The sequence below is a fragment of the Salvelinus fontinalis genome, chromosome 2, assembly GCF_029448725.1.
Source record: "Salvelinus fontinalis isolate EN_2023a chromosome 2, ASM2944872v1, whole genome shotgun sequence".
NCBI lineage: Eukaryota > Metazoa > Chordata > Actinopteri > Salmoniformes > Salmonidae > Salvelinus > Salvelinus fontinalis.
In genome coordinates, this window is record NC_074666.1 from 31,757,210 (window position 1) to 31,776,304 (window position 19,095).

A 19,095-nucleotide genomic window follows, 5' to 3' on the forward strand; every position below is an offset into this window, starting at 1 on the left:
AAAAAATTCAAAGACTGAACTTTTAATCTTTTCCCAGTACCCTAATGGCGTGGGCAAAATGGCGTGGGCAAAGGAAACATGCTAACAAAGAAAGACATTCATTTTAACTATCGAAATTTGACCTGATAAAAGTTAAATGTTAGATTAAACCATCTGTCAGGATCTGCTGTAATTTCAGTTGTGACTTGTTTATGGTTCTTCAAAAATGTTTATTTAGAGAGTGAAAAATGTCAATGGCCAGGTATTTAAAATTGGTCATAATTGGTATCTTCGGTTCTAAACTCAGCAAAAAAAGAAATGTCCTCTCACTGTCAATTGCGTTTATTTTCAGCAAACTTAACATGTGTAAATATTTGCGTGAACATAACAAAATTCAACAACTGAGACAAACTGAACAAGTTCCACAGACATGTGACTAACAGAAATGGAATAATGTGTCCCTGAACAAAGGGGGGGGGGGGTCAAAATCAAAAGTAACAGTCGGTATCTGGTGTGGCCACCAGCTGCATTAAGTACTGCAGTGCATCTCCTCCTCATGGACTGCACCAGACTTGCTAGTTCTTGCTGTGAGATGTTGCCCCACTCTTCCACCAAGGCACCTGCAAGTTCCCGGACATTTCTGGGGGGAATGGCCCTAGCCCTCACCCTCCGATCCAACAGGTCCCAGACGTGCTCAATGGGATTGAGATCCAGGTTCTTCGCTGGCCATGGCAGAACACTGAGATTCCTGTCTTGCAGGAAATCATGCACAGAACGAGCAATATGGCTGGTGACATTGTCATGTCGGAGGGTCATGTCAGGATGAGCCTGCAGGAAGGGTACCACATGAGGGAGGAGGATGTCTTCCCTGTAACGCACACCGTTGAGATTGCTTGCAATGACAACAAGCTCAGTCCGATGATGCTGTGACACACCGCCCCAGACCACGACGGACCCTCCACCTCCAAATCAATCCCGCTCCAGAGTACAGGCCTTGGTGCAACGCTCATTTCTTCGACGATAAATGTGAATCCGACCATCACCTCTGGTGAGACAAAACCGCGACTCGTCAGTGAAGAGCACTTTTTGCCAGTCCTGTCTGGTCCAGCGACGGTGGGTTTGTGCCCATAGGCAACGTCGTTGCCGGTGATGTCTGTTGAGGACCTGCCTTACTACAGGCCTACAAACCCTCAGTCCAGCCTCTCTCAGCCTATTGAGGACAGTCTGAGCACTGATGGAGGGATTGCGCGTTCCTGGTGTAACTTGGGCAGTTGTTGCCATCCTGTACCTGTCCCGCAGGTGTGATGTTCGGATGTACGGATCCTGTGCAGGTGTTGTTACACGTGGTCTGCCACTGTGAGGACGATCAGCTGTCCATCCTGTCTCCCTGTAGCACTGTCTTAAGCATCTCACAGTACGGACATTGCAATTTATTGCCCTGGCCACATCTGCAGTCCTCATGCCTCCTTGCAGCATGCCTAAGGCACGTTCACGCAGATGAGCAGGGACCCTGGGAGTCTTTCTTTGTGTTTTTCAGAGTCAGTAGAAAGGCCTCTTTAGTGTCCTAACTGTTACCTTAATTGCCTACCGTCTGTAAGCTGTTAGTGTCTTAACGACCGTTCCACAAGTGCAGGTTCATTAATTGTTTATGGTTCATTGAACAAGCATGGGAAACAGTGTTTAAACCCTTTACAATGAAGATCTGTGAAGTTATTTGGATTTTTACAAATTATCTTTGAAAGACAGGGTCCTGAAAAAGGGACATTACTTTTTTTGCTGAGTTTATTTTGATATTTAACATTGCTTTGTTAAGTGTGAGCAGAGATTATTTAGTGAGGTTGATCTTATAACTTGATATACTGCTGAATTGTCTGAATATACTTAACACATTAGGGAGGGATTGCTGTACATTGTCAAGGTACAACAATTTGTAATCTGCATATAATTAGATTTGGTGGCCCGTGTCCTTACTATTTGTCCTATATCTTGGTATTGACGTATTTTTGGAGCTAAAGGCTCCAGGGATACGGTAAATAGGAGGCTGGACGGCCTTGACGAGTTCATCAGGAATCAAGGTAAGAACCAGATGAAGACACGTCGACTCAACAATGTTTTAATATTCCAACAGGGGCAGGGAATAGACAGGTCAAGGCAGGCAGGGGTCAGTAAACTAGAGGTGGGGCAACGGTACCGAACAGCAGGCAGGCTCAGGGTAGGCAGAGGTCAACAATCCAGAGGTGGGGCAAAGGTACAGGTCGGCAGGCAGGCAGAGTGGTCAGGCAGGTGGCTCAGAGTCAGGACAGGCAAGGGTCAAAACCAGGAGGGCGAGAAAAAAGAGACTGGGAAAAGCAGGAGCTGAGAACAAAAACGCTGGTTGACTTGACAAATGAGACGAACTGGCAACAGACAGAGAACACAGGTATAAATATAATGGGCAAGATGGGCGACACCTAGAGGTGGGTGGAGACAATCACATGGACAAGTGAAACAGATCAGGGTGTGACAGAGTTCCCAGTTTCCACTGCTCCAAAGTCCAATGGTGGCGAGCTTTACACCATTTGAGCCGACGCTTGGATTTGTGCATGGTGATCTTGGGCTTGTGGCTGCTCGGCCATGGAAACAAATTTCATGAAGCTCCCGACAAACAGTTATTGTGCTGACGTTGCTTCCAGAGGCAGTTTGGAACTTGGTAGTGAGTGTTGCAACTGAGGACAGACGATTTTTACATGCTACGCCCTTCAGCACTCGCCGGTCCCGTTCTGTGAGCTTGTGTGGCCTACCACTTCGCAGCTTAGCCGTTGTTGCTCTAGACGTTTCCACTTCACAATAACAGCACTTAGAGTTTTCCGGGGCAGCTCTAGCAGGGCAGAAACTTGATGAACTGACTTGATGGAAAGGTGGCATCCTATGACGGTGCCAAGTCACTGAGCTCTTCACTAAGGCCATTCTACTGCCAATATTTGTCTATGGAGTTTGCATGGTTGTGTTTAGATTTTATACATCTGTCAGCAACGGGTGTGGCTGTTTTAGCAGAATCCACTAATTTGAAGGGGTGTCCACATACTTTTGAATATATAATATATGTAGGCGATGTCTCAGATTGTCTGACGCAAATCTACAGTATGTTTGACAACCTGTTTGATCAGGATGAACTATTTTGGATAAAAATGTTTTCAAGACGTTTGGCTAGAATCTGAGGGAGAGAGGCCTATGACTTGAACAGAGAGTTGGGTCTTTACCTTTTTATGTAACAGAGAGATAATTGCAGTATTAATATCTATTGAAAAAAAAACATTTTAATAGATGTTTGCACCATTTCTAATAAAAATCGGGCAAAGTTCAGACCAAAAGGTTAAATATAATTCCTGTGGGATACCATCCCATCTAGTGGATTTACCTTGGTTCATGTCTTTTTAATGCATTGTGCAGTTCATTGAGCATTATAAGTGCATCATCCGAGGAGAATTGCAGTAGATTCAAGTCCTTGAAAAAGGGTCTAATGCTGTCTGAGGTATTTTGTACTTCAGAACTGTATTATTTTTCATATAATTTTTTCAAATTGTAAATTGATTGATGGTGAATCTTAAAAGATTACACCATCATCAGACTGAATGGAAATAATGTCAGCAAGGCTATCATTATTGCGTAATTTACTAGCTAAGAGGAGGCTAGGTCTATTACCGTCCAGATAATCAGTTTGGCTGACTCTATGAATTAGAAATTCATAGAGGAATGTAACATTGATCTGATAATTAATAATTCTGTCTCCTTCTCGGCAGAGAAACTGTTATGCCGTTGACAAATTAGTAAGGATAAAGTGGACTCAAGTTCGGTAATATTTTTTTTTTAAGACTGTTGAGGAGGATAAATGAATGTAAATCAGACCTGAATTGCTTACAGAAATCAACAGGATTGGTGGGTCCCCTGCGAGAAGGTTGAGCTAACGTAGGCTGATGCGATTAGCATGAGGTTGCAAGTAACAAGAACATTTCCCAGGACATAGACATATCTGATATTGGCAGAAAGCTTAAATTCTTATTAATCTAACTGAATTGTCCAATTTACAGTAGCTATTACAGTGAAATAATACCATGCTATTGTTTGAGGAGAGTGCACTGTTTTGAACATAAAGTTATTAATAAACAAATTAGCCACATTTGGGCAGTCTTGATAAAACAGTTTGAACAGAAATACAATGGTTCATTGGATCAGTCTAAAACGTTGCACATACACTGCTGCCCTCTAGTGGCCAAATCAAAATTGCACCTGGGCTGGAATAATACATTATGGCCTTTCTTGCATTTTAAAGATGGTACAAAAATTATTTTATTTTTTTCCCTTTGTATTATCTTTTACCAGATCTAGTGTATATATTTTCCTACATTTCCACAAACTTCAAATTGTTTTCTTTCAAATTGTACCAAGAATATGCATATCCTTGCTTCAGGGCCTGAGCTACAGGCAGTTAGATTTGGGTCATTTTAAGCAAAATTGAAAAAAAGGGGCTTAAAAGAGTGAGATTAAATCTCCACCTTGTGGCATGATTTGGAACATTAGTTATACATTTTGATAATTTCTATAAATTTGCATGATGATCAGACATAGACAACTTCCACCTTCTGAATTAAATGCACTAACTGTGATGAAAGTAATATGTAATTTATCTTTGAAAATAATTGGTGCATAGTGGAGTAAAAAGTATATTCTTTCAGCTGTGGATTATGCACTCTCCATATATCTGCTAGTGCAAAATCAGAGACCATATTGCACAACACTAAATGCCTACTGCTTGCAAAATAAATAAAAATTACTTTAAAAATAATTTTTCTTTGCAGGACAAGGATTGTTCTGACTTTCAAGAATGCCCGAATTGCTTCGCCTTTCTGTTCTGGTTGGCTGGCAAGTTTCACCATCCAATTTTTTCAGATCTACAGGAGTGCAAGTTTCACCATGGCAATATGTTTTCTGGAGAGACAATTGGAAATAGCTGTGCAGCTACACTCCCCATCCAACCTGACAGAGTTTGAGAGGATCTGCAGAGAAGAATGGGAAAAACTCCCCAAATACCGGTGTGCCAAGCTTGTAGCGTCATACCCAAGAAAACCCGAGACTGTAATCGCTGCCAAAGGTGCTTCAAAAAAGTACTGAGTAAAGGGTCTGCATACTTATGTAAATGTGATATTGCAGTTTGATATTTTTTATACATTCGCAAAAATGTCTAAAAAACTGTATTTGCTTACTCATTATGGGGTATGGGGTAAATACATGTACATTGTTTTTTAATAAGGCTGTAACGTTCCAAAATGTGGAAAAAGTCTAAGGGTCTGAATACTTTCCAAGTGCACTGTAGGTGGGAGGGCACACAGGCTGTCGCAATTTGCCTAAATGGGTAATGGAAACACTTCAACCGCTACATATGTATTCGACACTAACGTCATTACGTCCATCTGTTTTTAATCGACACAAGATACTTAAATGGAAACGTACTCTAGCAGACAATTGTCACATCTATCTTCTATGCGAACATTCTAAATGTAAAAAATGTTTAATCACTGGGCAAGTTAATGAAAACAACTACACTGAATGAAAACATAAACGCAACGATTTCTAAGATTTTTCTGAGTTTCAGTCCATATTAGGAAATCAGTCAATTTAAATAAATTCATTAGGCCCTAATATATGGATTTCACATGACTGGGAATACAGATATGCATCTGTTGGTCACAAGATACCTTAAAAAAAGAAAGTAGGTGCTTGGATCAGAAAACCATTCAGTATCTGGTGTGACCACCATTTGCCTCATGCAGCGCAACATCTCCTTTGCATAGATTTGATTGTGGCCTGTGGAATGTTGTCCCACTCCTCTTCAATGGCTGTGCGAAGTTCCTGGATATTGGCAGGAACTGGAACACGCTGTTGTATATGTCAATCCAGAGCATCCCAAACATGCTCAATGGGTGACATGTCTGGTGAGTATGCAGGCCATGGCAGAACTGGGACATTTTCAGCTTCCAGGAATTGTGTACAGATCCTTGCGACATGGGGCTGCGCATTATCATGCTAAAACATAAGGTGATGGCGGTGGATGAATGGCACGACAACGGGCCTCAGGATCTTGTCACTGTATCTCTGTGCATTCAAATTACTATTGATAAAATGCAATTGTGTTCGTTGTCTGTAGCTTATGCCTGCCCATACCATAACCCCACCGCAACCATTGGGCATTCGGTTCACAACGTTGACATCTGCAAACCGCTCCCCCACAGGATGCCATACACGTGGTCTGCGGTTGTGAGGCCGGTTCGAAGTACTGCCAAATTCTGGTAGAGAAATGCTTATGGTAGAGAAATGCACATTCAATTATCATGCAACAGCTCTGGTGGACATTCATGCAGTTAGCATGCCAACTGCACACTCCCTCAACTTGAGACATCTGTGACATTGTGTCGTGTGACAACACTGCACATTTTAGAGTGGCGTTTTATTTTCTCCAGCACAAGGTGCACCTGTGTAATGATCATGATGTTTAATCAGCTTCTTGATATGCCACACCTGTCAGGTGGATGGATTATCTTGGCAAAGGAGAAATGCTCACTAACAAGAATGTAAACAAATTTGTGCACAAAATGAGAGAAATGGGGCACACATTATCCTGTCATTTCTTTCACTGTGTTGTTTTCCACATTTTGTACAGATATGGCATCTAGTGTGACCTGATGTTCAATGTTCCCCTCATGTGAAAATGTGCAGTATTATTTATCTTTGCATACTTTAATAAATTGGTGTTTAATTAATTACATTTGTGGCCAGTTTTCGGTCACAAAGAACCCGTCACTCATTTACAGTGGCCCCCTGTTGAACAACATAATGAAAAAACATTTAAACACAAAGCTGCAAGCAGTCATGGTGGGGTTCAAGCTAGGGTTGTGAAACAGACTTCAATAAATTGGTGTTTAATTAATTACATTTGTGTCCAGTTTCAATCACAAGGCAACTGTCACTAATTTAGTCACCTGTTGGACATCATAATACAAAACCATTTAAACAATATAGCTGTAAGCAGCCATGGCGGGGTTCAAGCTTAATTTAAACTCAACTAGTAATTTACAGCTTAATCTAAATGTAAGTTGTAATTTACAGTTCCTAGGGCTGTGTCACAGCAACATAACACATGGCTACTTAGTTCTGCATTATTTACAGTTGAAGGGGTGTGTTCTTGTTTATTGTCCCCCACTTAATCTCCTTTTTTGGCATAATCCCCCATTTTGCCCCCTTCCTCGACAGAGAAGATTGAGAAGGTTACCAGTCGTTCAATCTTCTCGATCTAACAGTTGGCATAATGGGACAATTCGGAGTACAAAGCATGTCTCATCCCCGGATTGAGGTAAGTTTTCCGAGCCATACCTTGCCCCCGGCTCCGCAGTGTCTTAATCTAAACAGAAAGCCTGTCCGACCCTAGTGCAATTGTAAGCAAGCGGGTTGGATCTGCTGGCTAGTTGACAGTTAAATTCAAGAATTTACCTGTGAAGTGAATGAAACCAAATATTTAATTTTCACTTGGGCCATAGTAAGGTAAAATGAATTGGCTGTCTGTTTATCTAAAATGTCAGACATCTTTAGCTGAACAGTTTCATACTTGTACAGTTTTCCCTCCACCTGAAAACAAATACATACCCCAGAGTCTTCGGGTTGGTTGTTTAGCAACAAAACTGAGGCATATACAACTATGGGGCAAAAACAGGGTTGCCATGTTTGCGGTTTCTCTGAAAATTGGGTTACTTTGAAATTGATGTCTTGGGTGAAAATGTATTGGTCATGGGTTGTGGGTTTTTGGCCTACTTCTATAGTAAGTTGCACTGTGGCCACCATGGCATTTCTCTTTAAAAAATATTATATTTCACTGTGACCTGCTGCTGTTGACTATCAGGCAGTGAGGCAGGCTGTTAATGGCCATGTTTAGTTAATTCAATTGGAAGTTATCAAAGCTCTATTGCAATTGCCGATCAGTTGTTAGAACGTATTAGATTGACGGTAACAGTCAGTCAGATTAGGCTTTAGATAAATAAAAATCAATAAAACTGGCTGTTGTTGACAAGCATATTCAGTACATATACATATTAATATTTAATTCAGTGATTAAAATTACGACCCCATCCTCAGTAGCCTATTCCAGCAGGCTACTGGGAAACATAAGCACTTTTTACCTCGAAATCGCCAAACTATTCATGTTGAATAAATTAGTCTGTTAATTTGAACTAAGCAAATCATTCAGTTTACATCTCACGTACATTTTGCCTAGGCTGCTGTAGACTATCTGAAGATGTACAGTAGGCCTATAAGAGGCTCCATCTATCTAAGCAAACCATGGCAAAGTTGAATTACAATCATAAACCCAGATTTTAGTCTGTAGCCTGCCTATGCCTATTGAAATGACAAGTCAACCTCGGGAAATGGGACATTTGATAACTGTTTGTAGTCTTAAAATTTGGCACATAATAATGGCACAATTGCCAGAAAATAGCCTAACATTGTTTAAAAAAAAGTTTGTTCAAGTGCTTGTTGCTCAGAGATTTTGAGATCCTCTGTCCAACTTTCATGACTCAAACTCTCCAGCCCTTAACTGTGGTATATTGGCAATATATCACAAACCCAGTGCTATTATTATTATTTTTTAATTTTATTGAACCTTATTTAACTAGGCAAATTCTAAACGGGTTACCAATGTATTAGAGCAGTAAAACAATGTTTTGTCATACCGTGGTATACGGTCTGATAGACCACGGCAGTCAGCCAATCTGCATTCAGGGCTCGAACCACCGCAATGTGTCATGCCTAAGAATAGCCCTTAGCCGTGGTATATTGGCCATATACCACACCTCCGTGCCTTATTGCTTAATTAAAAAACGGGTTCAAGCCCTGAATGCTGATTGACTGAAAGCTGTGGTATATCAGACCATTTATCATAGGTATGACAAAAAATATATTTTTATGTTGTTTTTACGTTGTTTATAATAGCAATAAGGCACCCTGGGTGTTTGTGATATTTGACCAATATACCACAGCTAACGGCCTTCGCTTTGCGTCATGCTTAAGAACAGCCGTTAGCCGTGGTCTATTGGCCATATACAATATCCCTCGTGCCTTAGTGCTTAATCAGCAGTCAAACGAGTTAAATCGACATCCATTGATGGAAAATTATCTGGCGGGTAAGCTATATTTAGTCTCCAATTTTTATTGAAAACATAAATACATTTAGGTAATGAGTACTTGTTGTCTCTCAAATACATCCTTACAGTTGTTGGCTAGTTAGTTAGCCATATTAGCAATTGACATGAAATCAGTCAAAATTAGAACATGATGAAACGAGTTTAAACCAGCCACTTACGATTCTCCACATGGCACATTCTTGTCATTCTTGCTAGCAATCTGGCTATCCAGAATCACAATAACACGCTGACTTCTGCCCCATGGAAGCGCGCACATCGTTTCGTGATAACGTCAGCTAACGATGTGCGCCCTTCCATGGGGCTGAAGTCGGCGTGTTATTGTGATTCTGGATAGCCAGATAGAACAATGAGACAGAACAGTTTTGCATTTATTTTGGCATTGTCTACATGTAAAGAAATGATGGAAAGATATTCATAGTTTTATCATTGTTAATATTCTTAATGACTTGTTTTTATGGGAGAATGTGCTAATTGGTTTCCTTAACTATAGTAAGGATACAGAAAAACAATTTTACCTCAAATCTATTTGTGCTAATGGCAAAATGTCATATTCATAAATGTAAATTAACTAATAAAAAAACACTTTTCCATGTTTTCTATGAGGAATTCGAGCAGTACATTAAGACTATTCTACATTCTTCTAATAAGAAAGCTGTTAAAACAATCAATATGTGTGTATCTTTTAAGGTCTTTGTATAATCTGTAATTTGTACCCCCTAGCATATGTTATCATTGTCAGTTTGTATACTTCTTGTATGGTTTTCTCCAAAATATAAATAAAAGAACAACGAGACAGATATTTTACCAGATGTATACACGTGAAGCATCCGGTTGGTGTTTCCAGTCACTTCCAAATATGGTAATATGGTGATGAGCTGAAGCCCAGTGGCCGGCAGTTGAAGAAGATGAAGCGAGATGGATTTTTGCATTTTCTCATCGATGAAAGATTTGATCTCCATGCAGTTTTCTGTTTCCAAAACTAGAATCTGTAACAGAATGGACTGCATTTTGTAGACTTTTACAGTTTAAAAAAATGGCAATTTTTACAAGGAGTGCAAGGGTGAATAGAGTTATTCCCAGTGGTGGAAAAAGTACCCAATACTCATACTTGAGTAAAAGTAAAAATACTTAAATAGAAAATGACTCAAGTAAAAGTCAACCACTAAAATACTCCTTTAGTGAAAGTCTAAAAGTATTTGGTTTTAAATATACTTAAGTATCAAAAGTAAATGTAGGTACTAAAATATACTTAAGTATCAAAAGTAAAAGTACAAATAATTTTAAAAATCCTTATATTAAGCAAACCAGACGGCACAACTGTCTTGTTTTTAAAATGTATGGATAGCCAGGGTCACACGCAGACATCATTTACGAACAACGCATGATGACCAGGGATGTTAAGTACTTTACACCACTGGTTATTCCACACACGCGCTTCTCAGAGTTCCCTAACGGAAATAGGCAAACAAATGCTAGAACACGCCAATAGGATCTGACTAGTTTGTGGTTGGCTCTGCCCATCTCAATTCACGTTTATTCCCACTATGATTCATTCATCTTGGGTTAGTTATAAAAAATCTTTGTCTAACCTGTTTACAAACGGAAAAGAACTCGCGTGCAGTGTTTTGATTGGCCCTCATGTTTTCCAAACCGGAAATGGCATCCGTTCGGAATTGACAGCACTCCCGAAGATGGCGGGGGTGTTTGAGGTGGAGGTTGATGGTGTAGAACACGATCATGGACTCGGACATCACGATGAACAAAATCAGGTTAGGGTACCACATGTGTTACCGTTGTAGAATCCGAAAACAACGAATAGCGTGACTTGTAAGGTGCTCACATTGCGTTGCAGCCAATATGGACAAGACCTGCCTCTTGCACCGGCTAGTAAACGTCACACGATGTTAGCTTTGCTAGTTAACTTCCCAGTTCTCTTCCCTTTTAGTTAGATAGGTAGGATATCATTGAGTGCATTTCTCTATTGGGTGTATTATGAAACCAAGTATATTATAGTGCAGCCAGCTAAAACAAAAACGTACAACTTCAAGGGCCATCATCATCACGCCCTTGTCTTGTACGTGGTAGCTGATAGCTAACGTTAGCTAACTATTTAGCTAGGTTGCTATATAGCCACAGATAGCTAACAAAATTGATCATTCTAGTTTAGCTGCCCCCAATTTGCTGCCTTTGCTTGACAACCCGTTTCCTATTGCAATAGCATCAATGATGTAGCAGTAACTAGTACTCCTTAGATGTCACGCCATGTAATTGCTGATGTGGCAGACAGAGTCAAAGGTCATCTAGTTGACGCATAATCCATCCTCTGTCCTGGTAGCTCGAGCTCTCTAAAAACTGTTTTGGACCAAAGGCTAGTGTTCTCACCATTTAGCTATAATGGACAGAAACCGTGCCTATTCTCTTTGTTGGCCAGCAGGGTTCTTCCCTTTTAGTATTCACATGTCTGTCCACTACCAACATCCTCCCAACCCACATGATCAGAATACAGACTGATTTAAAATGAACATGTTTGATGCAATAATTGTAGTTTGTAGATATATTGTCACTGTTTAATTGAGGTTCTATGTCAATGTATTTATATGTAGATTTCTTACTAATTGATTTAGAAGCATTTGGAATAATTGTGAATGTCTGTTTGGTTTGTTTTCACTTTAGGTCGACTTGTCCCATCTGTCACCGGAGGAGAAGTGGAGGTCAGTCTCTTAACAATGATTCATTCTGACTGCAAATTAGATTTACAGTTGAAGTCGGAAGCTTACATACACCTTAGCCAAATACATTTAAACTCTGTTTTTCACAATTCCTGACATTTAATCCTAGTAAAAATTCATTGTCTTAGGTCAGTTAGGATCACCACTTAATTTTAAGAATGTGAAATGTCAGAATAATAGAGTGATTTTATTACAGCTTTTATTTAATTCATTACATTCCCAGTGGGTCAGAAGTTTGCATACACTCAATTAGTATTTGGTAGCATTGCCTTTAAATTGTTTAACTTGGGTCAAATGTTTCGGGTAGCCTTCAACAAGCTTCCCACATTAAGTTGGGTGATTTTTGGCCCATTCCTCCTGACAGAGCTGGTGTAACTGAGTCAGGTTTGTAGGCCTCCTTTCTTGCACACGCTTTTTCAGTTCTGCATCACACATTTTCTATAGGATTGAGGTCAGGGGTTTGCGATGGCCACGTCAATACCGTGACTTTGTTGCCCTTAAGCCATTTTGCCACAACTTTGTAAGTATGCTTGGGGTCATTGTCTATTTGGAAGACCCATTTGCGACCAAGCTTTAACTTCCTGACTGATGTCTTGAGATGTTACTTCAATATATCCACATCATTATCCTCCCTCATGATGCCATCTATTTTGTGAAGTGCACCAGTTCCTCCTGCAGCAAAGCACCCCCACAACATGATTCTGCCACCCCCGTGCTTCGTGGTTGGGATGGTGTTCTTCGGGTAGCAAGCCTCCCCCTTTTTCCTCCAAACATAACAGTGGTCATTATGGCCAAACAGTTCTATTTTTGTTTCATCAGACCAGAGGACATTTCTCCAAAAAGTACGATCTTTGTCCCCATGTGCAGTTGTAAACCGTAGTCTGGCTTTTTTATGGCGGTTTTGGAGCAGTGACTTCTTCCTTGCTGAGAGGCCTTTCAGATTATGTCGATATAGGACTCGTTTTACTGTGGATATGGATACTTTTGTACCTGTTTCCTCCAGCATCTTCTCAAGGTCCCTTTGTGTTGTTCTGGGATTGATTTGCACATTTCGCACCAAAGTACGTTCATCTCTAGGAGACAGAATGCGTCTCCTTCCTAAGCGGTATGACGGCTGCGTGGTCCCATGGTGTTTATACTTGTGTACTATTGTTTGTACAGATGAATGCGTGGTACCTTCAGGCATTTGGAAATTGCTCCCAAGGATGAACCAGACTTGTGGTCTACAATTCTTTTTCTGAGGTCTTGGCTGATTTCTTTTGATTTCCCTATGATGTCAAGCAAAAAGGCACTGAGTTTGAAGGTAGGCCTTGAAATACATCCACAGGTACACCTCCAATTGACTCAAATTATGTCAATTAGCCTATCAGAAGCTTCTAAAGCCATGACACAATTTTCTGTAATTTTCCAACCTGTTTGAAGGCAAAGTCAACTTAGTGTATGTAAACTTCTGACTCACTGGAATTGTGATACAGTGAGTTATAAGTGAAATAATCTGTCTGTAAACAATTGTTGGAAAAATTACTTGTCATGCACAAAGTAGATGTCCTAACCAATTTTCCAAAACTATAGTTTAACAAGAAATTTGTGGAGTGGTTGAGAAACAAGTTTTAATCACTCCAACCTAAGTGTATGTAAACTTCCGACTTCAACTGTTCGTCACAAAAGTTAAGTCAGGTTCAACATTATCTTGTTTTGATGCAGTCTGATTATTGATATACTGTAGAGCCCTTAGTGTATCAATGTTTTCTACCAATGGAAACTAGTATGAATGTAACTATTATAAGAATCTATCCAGATACTTAGTGATTGATCATATTGGATACCCAGGCCTGAGCACTAGGTTGATTGTAGTATATGTGTGTGTGTGTGTGTCTTCATAGGTTGGAGCATGCCAGGATGCATGCAAAACACAAGGGCCATGAGGCCATGCACGCTGAGATGGTGCTGATCCTCATTGTCACCCTGGTCATCGCCCAGCTGGTCCTTGTGCAATGGAAACAGAGGCACCCCAAGTCCTACAATGTAAGACACACAGACAATATCTCCCACACACTGCACAGTCATGCTCACTCAGATACACAAACACACACTGACTTGCGTGCAGAAGAGGAAATACACAGCATGCCCTGCACACACCTGCAGGCAAATCATACAAATCACAGTTCACGTACTGTACAGACAAAATGTCCACAGACCAGCTTCTTCAACTGTTTTCAGTCTGGTTCTTGGGGTTATTCAGCCTCAAATTGAACTATGAGTGTCTGTGTGCGTCTGTATTTTAAAATGTGTGTTCTCTTCTAGCTGGTGACTCTGTTCCAGATGTGGGTGGTTCCTCTGTACTTCACCACCAAGCTTCACTGGTGGAGGTTCCTTGTCACGTGGTTCATCTTCTCTGTGGTCACTGCATACGTTACCTACCGGGCAACACGTAAGCCACTGGAGTGCACTACGCCTAGGTAAGGCCCCATACACAAGGCCAGGTAGTGTCTACACACACCCATATGACCTGCCAACATGCACGCATTTTGCGTACCAACTACGCAATTCTCTGTTCATGTACGAGATCGGAGTTAAAAGTATGCAGAAATGAAAAGGGCCTTATTTTTTTTTTACGTTTTGGAATCCACTGAGTAAATGTAACACAGACATGTACGGGGTTTGTGTCAACGGATATGGAGATGAATACATTATTCGACGTAGCTACCCGGTGTCTGCCCCTCCTCCTGTTTGTTGTGGTGCTGAGTTTGCCGACTGTCAACTGTACGTAAACACATGGACAAATCCATGTTCGACTTTGTGTTGTGGAAAGGTAAACACTAATCACATGTGCTAGTGAAAGAAATTAAATACAAATACGAAAAATAACTGGTCGCATTTGTGCGTGTGAGATATACATTTAATTCTGCGTCCCGTTCGTTGTATTTTCCACGTAACATTATGAGGATCACGCAACCTGATAGACTGTAACTGTAATTATGATCCACGTCACAAAAAGCATTACAAAAGTATAATCCAAAATAAATATAAACATCTTGACATTAAATGGAGTCTGGAGTTTAGAAGATGAAGAGTGAATGAGTGTTAAACGCTTCTAAAATGCCTTTCCACTAGATTTGAGATTTGATCAATTTCTAAAATCTGAAAGGATGTATGCGCTGCAAAGAAATCCAATAGGCACCTTTACCTCGTCTGAAACACCGGACTCTTCTAGTGAACAGGTTCAGATTCTCTTTCAGGTAGCCTACTTAAGCTTTGTGTAGCCAGTTTGCGGTCTGTGTCGATGCAATCGTTTGTTTTTGTTTTTATGTTTTCAAATTATTTTGCTTTTAGTGTTAATTAGGAACCATGTCTAAAAAGCCAATACTTGTGAGCTGGCCCTAGTGATTGAGCTGGCCCTAGTGATTGAGCTGGCCCTAGTGATTGAGCTGGCCCTAGTGATTGAGCTGGCCCTAGTGATTGAGCTGGCCCTAGTGATTGAGCTGGCCCTAGTGATTGAGCTGGCCCTAGTGATTGAGCTGGCCCTAGTGATTGGCCCTGTTTGAGAGGTGACAAGCGTTCCTCTACTATAGAGACTAAACTTGGGGGCATGTGCTAAGAAAAACATTATAATAATATTACCTCCATTCTACACTGTACATGTAATCTCCAAGAATAAAGCCCCTTTGTGATTAGATCATGTTAGTGACTTTTACCATATGTGTAAATGGAATGCTGTCAAGAAAGTATTTCAACCTGGAAGACTTGATTTGGTACAAATCGTGCGGGGGAAAGAGAACCCCAATTCGGCGAGGGCTATGCGCGCGAGTTGAATCTCCAATTTGCCAATTGTGTCTAGTACTCTAAAAAGTTGGACAGGGTTGGCAGGTCTGGATACCTCATAATATACAGAATGCCTAGGTGATGCATGATGAAATGGTCATGGTAAGAGGTCAAAAGCCTCAAACCCAACCTGTCTTGCAGTAAGTGCTACTTTAGTCAAAGAACGGATCTATGTTTCTTCACATTCACCTCAGCTGAAATATGTTTGAATGTTCATTTGTTTTTGTGGACAGGCTGGTCTACAAATGGTTCCTCCTCCTCTACAAGATAAGCTATGCCACAGGGATAGTGGGCTACTCTGTCGTCATGTTTACACTGTTTGGCATTAACTTGATATTTAGGTAAGTTCTAGTTATTTCTTGGAACAATTGTGTATTTATGGACAATACCAGTGGTTAACAAGGATCATCCTGGTGTAGTTAGTCATTTTATCTCAGAATCCTTTAAATACATTTTGATTTATAGAAGTGGCGCCGGAGCTTTCTTTGAGAAGTTGTAACGTTTTAATCATGTTGATATTGATGTTTATTTTCAGAATAAAGCCAGAGGACGCAATGGATTTTGGTGTGTCCTTGCTGTTCTATGGTCTGTACTATGGTGTCCTGGGTAGGGACTTTGCTGAAATGTGTGCAGACGTAATGGCATCGACAGTGGGGGTAAGTATCCAGGGCCTGTCAAGTTGCTAGTTGTATAACATTATTTGTTGTAAAAGCTGTGAATCTGTCCAGCAACATTACATTGTATCTCTGTCTGTCTCTGTCTTCTCTAGTACTACAGTGCGTCTGGAATGCCCACCAAGCACCTCTCTGACAGTATCTGCGCTGTGTGTGGCCAGCCCATTCTGGTCGACGTCAGCGAGGAGGGAATCATCGAGAACACTTACAGACTATCCTGCAACCATGTGTATCCTTTATCATCTAAGAAATATTCTCTAGATAAATATGCATGTTGGAGCGTGATGTTGTGGTAGAACTGGTTTGTCTGTTGCATAAAAGCTGTAACTGTCAGTCTGTCATGGAAAACGTGGTGTACAAACACAAAAGGGAAATTGACTGAACAAACATGCGCATGAGATCTGACTGTGGAACATCAGTAACACTGTACCATGTACCCATCTCACTTCCTGTTTCTAATAATAATGGTGCCCTATGTCGTCTCCTGTGATGACCACCCTGTACTAGTCTTCCATGAGGTGAATTGTCACATGTTTAATGGCATTTGTGGTTTCTATGTTCAAATTGAGGACATCATATTTGAATAGCTTACTGGTCTGAGCTTACTGATATGGTTATTACAGTGTGCCACAGGGAAGTAGGAAAAAAACGTCCAGTATTTTAACAAGCAGTGAGCTCTGCCTACAGCACTTGACCAGATTTTACCTAAAGTTTCACATTTGGCCATATTTTGCCGTTATTCTCATGTTTTTTTTAGGGTTGAATGCACACACATGTAACACCACCCCTCCACCTTCTACCTGGCTCCTTAACTCTCTCTGCCTCAGATTCCATGAGTTCTGCATACGAGGATGGTGCATCGTGGGAAAGAAGCAGATATGCCCGTACTGTAAAGAGAAGGTGGACCTGAAGAGAATGTTCAGTAACCCGTATCCTTTACTCTTCTGCTCTCATGAGGGTTTGATGTCTAATATGTTCCTCTTTTGTATTGTGTCTGTCTTTTGCTTTCATGTTGCAATTTGTCTCAGTCATCGTGACTCATTATTTCTGTTGGTTAGCACAACAGGGGGTCACACAGTCCAGAGGGTCACACAGTACAGAGGTCGTTAGTTTCACTCTGCTTGTCCATGATGGGAATAGGTTGTGTTACCTATAAATGCTGCAGTATAAGTTACAAGCAGGAAGTTTACGCTGATGTTGTTCATGGGAACTTTGACCTACATTTACATGTGAACACAAACTGGAACAGGACATTATGGGAAGGGTGGCTTTGTTTCCATGGAGACACATTGAGTTATAACCTAGTTCCTGTTAGCGGCTGTAGAAACTGTCAACATTAGTAGCTGCCGCCTCTTCTGCTTTAGAGGTGACACATCGCGTTACCACGGGAAACTACTCAATACACCTCCCAAAGCCTTTCTTGACACCATAGCATACCTATTTAATTTCACACACTTTTAATTAAAACAACACCCTAGGGTGAAGAGATGTTCCTATGGTTTTAAAAAGTGTAGGATATAGTTATTGGAAGATGTTATTGTCCATTCTCCACTATCAAGCCTGATTCTAGTAAGGTCCTGAAAGATATCACAATATGTTATCACAGACTGGATATGTGAATTGGTTTGTAAGCGTTCGGGGGTGGGGTCGTCACTTGTTTATATCTCCTTGACCCATAATATGAAGCTGGGAGAAGCCACATGTCATGTATGGACAACTCCTGGACTGGCTCCGCTACCTTGTTGCTTGGCAACCTGTAATCATTGGACTTGTGCAAGGCATCAACTATATCCTGGGCCTGGAGTGATCTGGGAAAGTGGAGGAGAGGGACACACAAGCCGTATGGAGATGGAAGATACTGCACTGGTCTGACTGAGGGAGACTTGGAGGCCTCACCATGGACTCTACGAACATCTATTATAAACTGTGTCTATACCTGTACTATTTGTATAGATTTATAGGCACATAGTATCTGTATTTAAGATTTATTTGAATTTTACAAGTAATCTGGGTTTAGATGTCGGTTTCATTTTTGTTTAGTCAGTCACAACTAAAACAAATGCAGTGTACATTTCATAGCTTAGTAAAATGGTTCTCTGTTTTTTTCATGGAGATGCTTTTTCCCAAAATAATTTGTCTTAACTTTTCTTGTTGATATTTGTTGGATTCTATGGCAATGAGTGGTTAACACTGCTCAGATGAATGAGTGGACCATTGCAGAGTGACAGTCGTTTTGTGTGTTAAATCTGCGCCTTTTGTTAGTGAAGGTCCTGGTTGAATGTGGCTGCTGGGGGGAGAGTTTCTGGTTCCTCAGGAGCACTAGTCTCCGACAGTGTATCCTATCCTACTACAGTCATATTTTTAAGAAGGGCACTGCTTTCTCCAATATACCCTCCTCACACCTCCCTCAGATGGCCTCTCCTGTCTGTATTCAGCCCAGGTGGCTCTCCAGGAACAGATACTGTAAAAGACACTGTGTGCAAGAAGGTGAATAACATTAGATCATTTCGGTTGTGTTTACTTTCTTGTCATGTTTTTGTTCTGTTAATAAACGTGACACAGCCAAGATCAGGTATAGACATTTACTTAATTTAGACCCGATTTACTAGAATAGCTCATGACCTGGGGCATTTTGTATATACCTTCCTGTATGTCTATTTCTGG

General features: G+C 40.8%; 1 protein-coding gene across 1 annotated transcript; it reads left to right on the forward strand.

Annotated features, from left to right (window-relative positions):
- Window positions 1-10,850: 10,850 nt before the first annotated feature.
- LOC129816740 (E3 ubiquitin ligase RNF121-like) lies at window positions 10,851-18,999 on the forward strand. Its single transcript, XM_055871564.1, has 9 exons — window positions 10,851-10,975; window positions 11,880-11,917; window positions 13,819-13,960; window positions 14,240-14,394; window positions 15,991-16,098; window positions 16,293-16,413; window positions 16,527-16,660; window positions 17,259-17,360; window positions 18,118-18,999. The coding sequence occupies exons 1-9, from the start codon at window positions 10,898-10,900 to the stop codon at window positions 18,236-18,238; spliced, it is 999 nt and encodes a 332-aa protein (XP_055727539.1). The 5' UTR covers window positions 10,851-10,897; the 3' UTR covers window positions 18,239-18,999.
- The last annotated feature ends 96 nt before the right edge of the window (window positions 19,000-19,095 follow it).